Genomic DNA, 3,391 nt, shown 5'->3' with positions numbered 1-3,391 from the left:
TCTTAAATTAATTCAAATAAATGTATATTAATACGTAGAAATAAATGGTAGGCCTAGTAAATTATTTATGCACCATCACAGGTTACAACAATAAAGCTGTGTTACGTAAACATGCATTTGTCTTACCGTGCAGAGCATCATCCGGTGATTGAGATCCTGAAAGAGCCATGATGGGACAGATGAGTTTAGGAGGAGACGCACTGACTTCAGCTCCTCACTGCCTCTGTTTGTCCTTGTTAACAGCCTCTGTGTTGACAGCGCTGTTGTGTGTGAGTGAACCTGGCTGCGACCAACCATTGAAGAAATGTTGCATGCGTCGATTTCATGAGTGATATGCTTTAATTCCTCCAGGGGGCGCACGCTGGCTCATAAAGCCGACTCCTCTATTTATCTGCATTTAAATTTCACAACGTTCTTTTTTATTATTTATTTTTTAGGGATATAATACAATATAGAGTACGATTTTGTGAAAAAAAAGTTTCATTAGGGCTATAAATATATGATTTAAAAATGTAAATATGACTCAGAAATAGCTTTAACGTTTGTTCATCGCAAACAACTGTCATTGGTCATTTCTAACCAGCTCTGAGAAAAGCAACAGTTACCACGTGACAACGCAGTCTATGAGCTTTTTATACAGCGATCTGGATAATACTTCACACCTGAATAATAATATTTATGAATTTTAATAACCCTTTAAAAAAAATATGCAGTGACTAATTGAAACAGGATAATAATTTTTTTAGACCATCTTACCTGTCCAATCAGAAACCATGTCCGGTCCGCTAGGCTCCGCCCCACTGTTTCCAATATTTGTCAAGCTACACGCTGATTCTATTTCTATGGTGTACAGTAATCTCTTCTCTCCCCCCATGTGTTTCAGGAGGTGGTAAATATTGACATCGTCCCCTTCCTTTCCATAAATAAATATGTCTATTTCGATCTAAACTGGGCCAAAAACGCAGCGAGTTATAGCGTTGCTATTTAATAAGGAATGTCAAATTTTCATATAGCACACAGGCATAAAATATTTTTTTTATTTTATATTGAATAGGTTGTGTGACAAGTGGTACACTATTTTGCCAATCATAATACTGGCAAACCAAAAGTTTAGCATGTTTTCTTTTCCATTAAATCACATGACCTCGAATAAACCTTTAAATAGCAAAGTCGTCAGATAATCTCAGATCACACAAACACGTTTAGGCACCTAATCCGTCTTTCAGTTATAACAAAACACCATGGTCATACTACTATTTTATTTTATAGCCATGGTAGTATGCTACCCTTTATGGTCAACTTTGTTTTTCTGGGACATGGTACCAGGGTCATACCATCATTTTGTTGGACATGTGCAATGTTCACAGTGTATTGTATAAGGTCTGTGTATTTTATGAATGATATTGTGAAACACGTACGTCATTAAAGGCTGTTTAGTATATCGCCACGAGGGGGAGATAAAACGATTTACAATTTTTCAAGCTTCATTACTGACATCCTTAAGTAAATCTCATCTCAAATATCTGTAATTGGCTTTTATTTTGGCAGTTACTTCTATTCAATAATCATTATTGACGTTTTGTTTGTGTGTGTGTGTGTGTGTTGTTTGTTGTTGATGCTTTGTTTTTGATTTGTTGTGTTGTGTTTTGGTTTGGTTTGTTTCGGTTCTTGGTTTGTTTTGTTGTGATTTGTTTTGTTTTTGATTTATTTTATTTTTTTATTATTTTTTATTTTTTTGGGTGCTTGTTTTGGTTTGTTTTGTTTTTTGTTGATGTTACTTTGTTTTTCGATTTGGTTTAGTTTAGTTGGGTGCTCGATTTGTTTTATTGTGTTGTGATTTGTTTTGTTTTTGTATGTTTTTTCTTTTGTTTTGTTTTGTTTTTGTGTGTTTGTATTTAGTTTGGTGTTTGATTTGTTTGTTTTTGTTGTTGTTGTTGTTGTTTTTTGAGTGGTGTTTTGTTTTGATGTTACTTTGTTTTTTAATTGGTTTACTTATGGTGAAGTTGGTTGGGTGCTCGATTTATTTTGTTGTGATTTTTTTGTTGTTGTTTGTTTTCTGTTTTGTTTTGTTTTTATATGTTTGTTTTTTGTGTTGTGTTTTGTTTTTATGTTACTTAGTTTTTTTAATTGGTTTACTTATGGTTTGGTTGGGTGCTCGATTTGTTTTGTGTGTTTTGTTTTGTTTTTGTATGTTTTCTGTTTTGTTTTGTTTTTATAGGTTTGTTTTGTTTGGTGTTTGTTTTGTTTTTGTAATTTAGTTTTTGTTTTGTTTTTCAGTGTTTATATACATATACCATGGTACACGGTGATGTAATAACTAAGGCAGGAGACAGATGTTTGAAGTTTTACCTAGAGAGTGAACATAACACACTAACAATAGAAAAGTTCGAACAAGGTTACCTATACTAAGCCAAGTCTGTTTTTTTCTTAAGCTGTGTTCTCTGTTCTTAAATAATCATCTGTTGTACAACTACAGTGGATTTAACTTTAATAGGTTTAAATGTTACACTTCTGTTTGTAAAACTAGCAGTACCTGGAAGATCTTTACCACTGTGAGCAATAAGAATCCATGACTGGAACTATTAGTTTAATACAAAATATAACTGTAAAAAAAAATACACAAAAGGTGTAAAACAATAAACCTTTTCTAGTATGTGTGTGTGTGTGTGTGTGTGTGTGTGTTTGTAACTGTGTTACAAAAGTTTCTATTTTTTGCTCACCTTCTTCACTAAAATCAGTTTGATAAGATCTGGCACAGGTGTGGTCATATCCAGGGCACAGTTCAGAAGTTCTCAGGTGTCTTCCTGTCTGTTTACTGGAGGATGGAACGGAAACATCTTTATTGACCATAAAGAACACCTTTATTGTGAGCTGCTCTGTTCACAATGTGCCATTTGACCTCAAGATGCTCTGGATCATGTTGCTCTAGCCTCAAGGCAAAGGTCGTTAGTTGAGAAGATTATTTGCAGGTTAAGAGCTGCTCTTTGACAGCATCTCAACCCAGCTTTTTTTATATAGAAAGAAAATGAATAGTATCCCAGGCCAAACGTGTTGGACTGCCTCCGACAAAAAGAGTCAACCAGATAAAATGTTTTAGTTATTTTGACAGCCCTTGATACAACCATCTAAAACTATCTGACACAAGCCAAAATTAAAAATGAAAGGAAATGGCATGTGAATTGAGAGCAGTACTTCACATCACAGTTATGATCCATTTCAAAGAATTATTAGCTCTGTTGTGGCGATGGATTTGAGTGGATGATTTGGTCTTTGTGGAGTGGTGGTGGTGTAGTGGGCTAAAGCACAGGGCTGTTAATCAAAAAGGTCGCTGGTTCTAACCCCATGGCCACCACCATTGTGTCCTTGAGTAAGGCACTTAACTCCAGGTTGC

At 34.7% G+C, this 3,391-nt stretch overlaps 1 protein-coding gene across 1 annotated transcript in view; it reads right to left on the bottom strand.

The window, feature by feature from the left end:
* LOC127623087 (BCL2/adenovirus E1B 19 kDa protein-interacting protein 3-like) overlaps positions 1 to 301 on the bottom strand; it is an 18,355-nt gene extending 18,054 nt beyond the window's left edge. The window contains exon 1 of the mRNA XM_052097295.1: positions 127 to 301. Within this exon, the coding sequence (XP_051953255.1) occupies positions 127 to 169 (43 nt within the window). The 5' untranslated portion in view covers positions 170 to 301. The remainder of the gene's footprint in view (positions 1 to 126) is intronic.
* Between the last annotated feature and the right edge of the window lie 3,090 nt (positions 302 to 3,391).

This window comes from Xyrauchen texanus, chromosome 3 (genome assembly GCF_025860055.1).
Source record: "Xyrauchen texanus isolate HMW12.3.18 chromosome 3, RBS_HiC_50CHRs, whole genome shotgun sequence".
Taxonomy (NCBI): Eukaryota; Metazoa; Chordata; class Actinopteri; order Cypriniformes; family Catostomidae; genus Xyrauchen; species Xyrauchen texanus.
The sequence above is the reverse complement of the archived record's forward strand: the minus strand, read 5'-3'. Positions and strand labels throughout refer to the sequence as shown.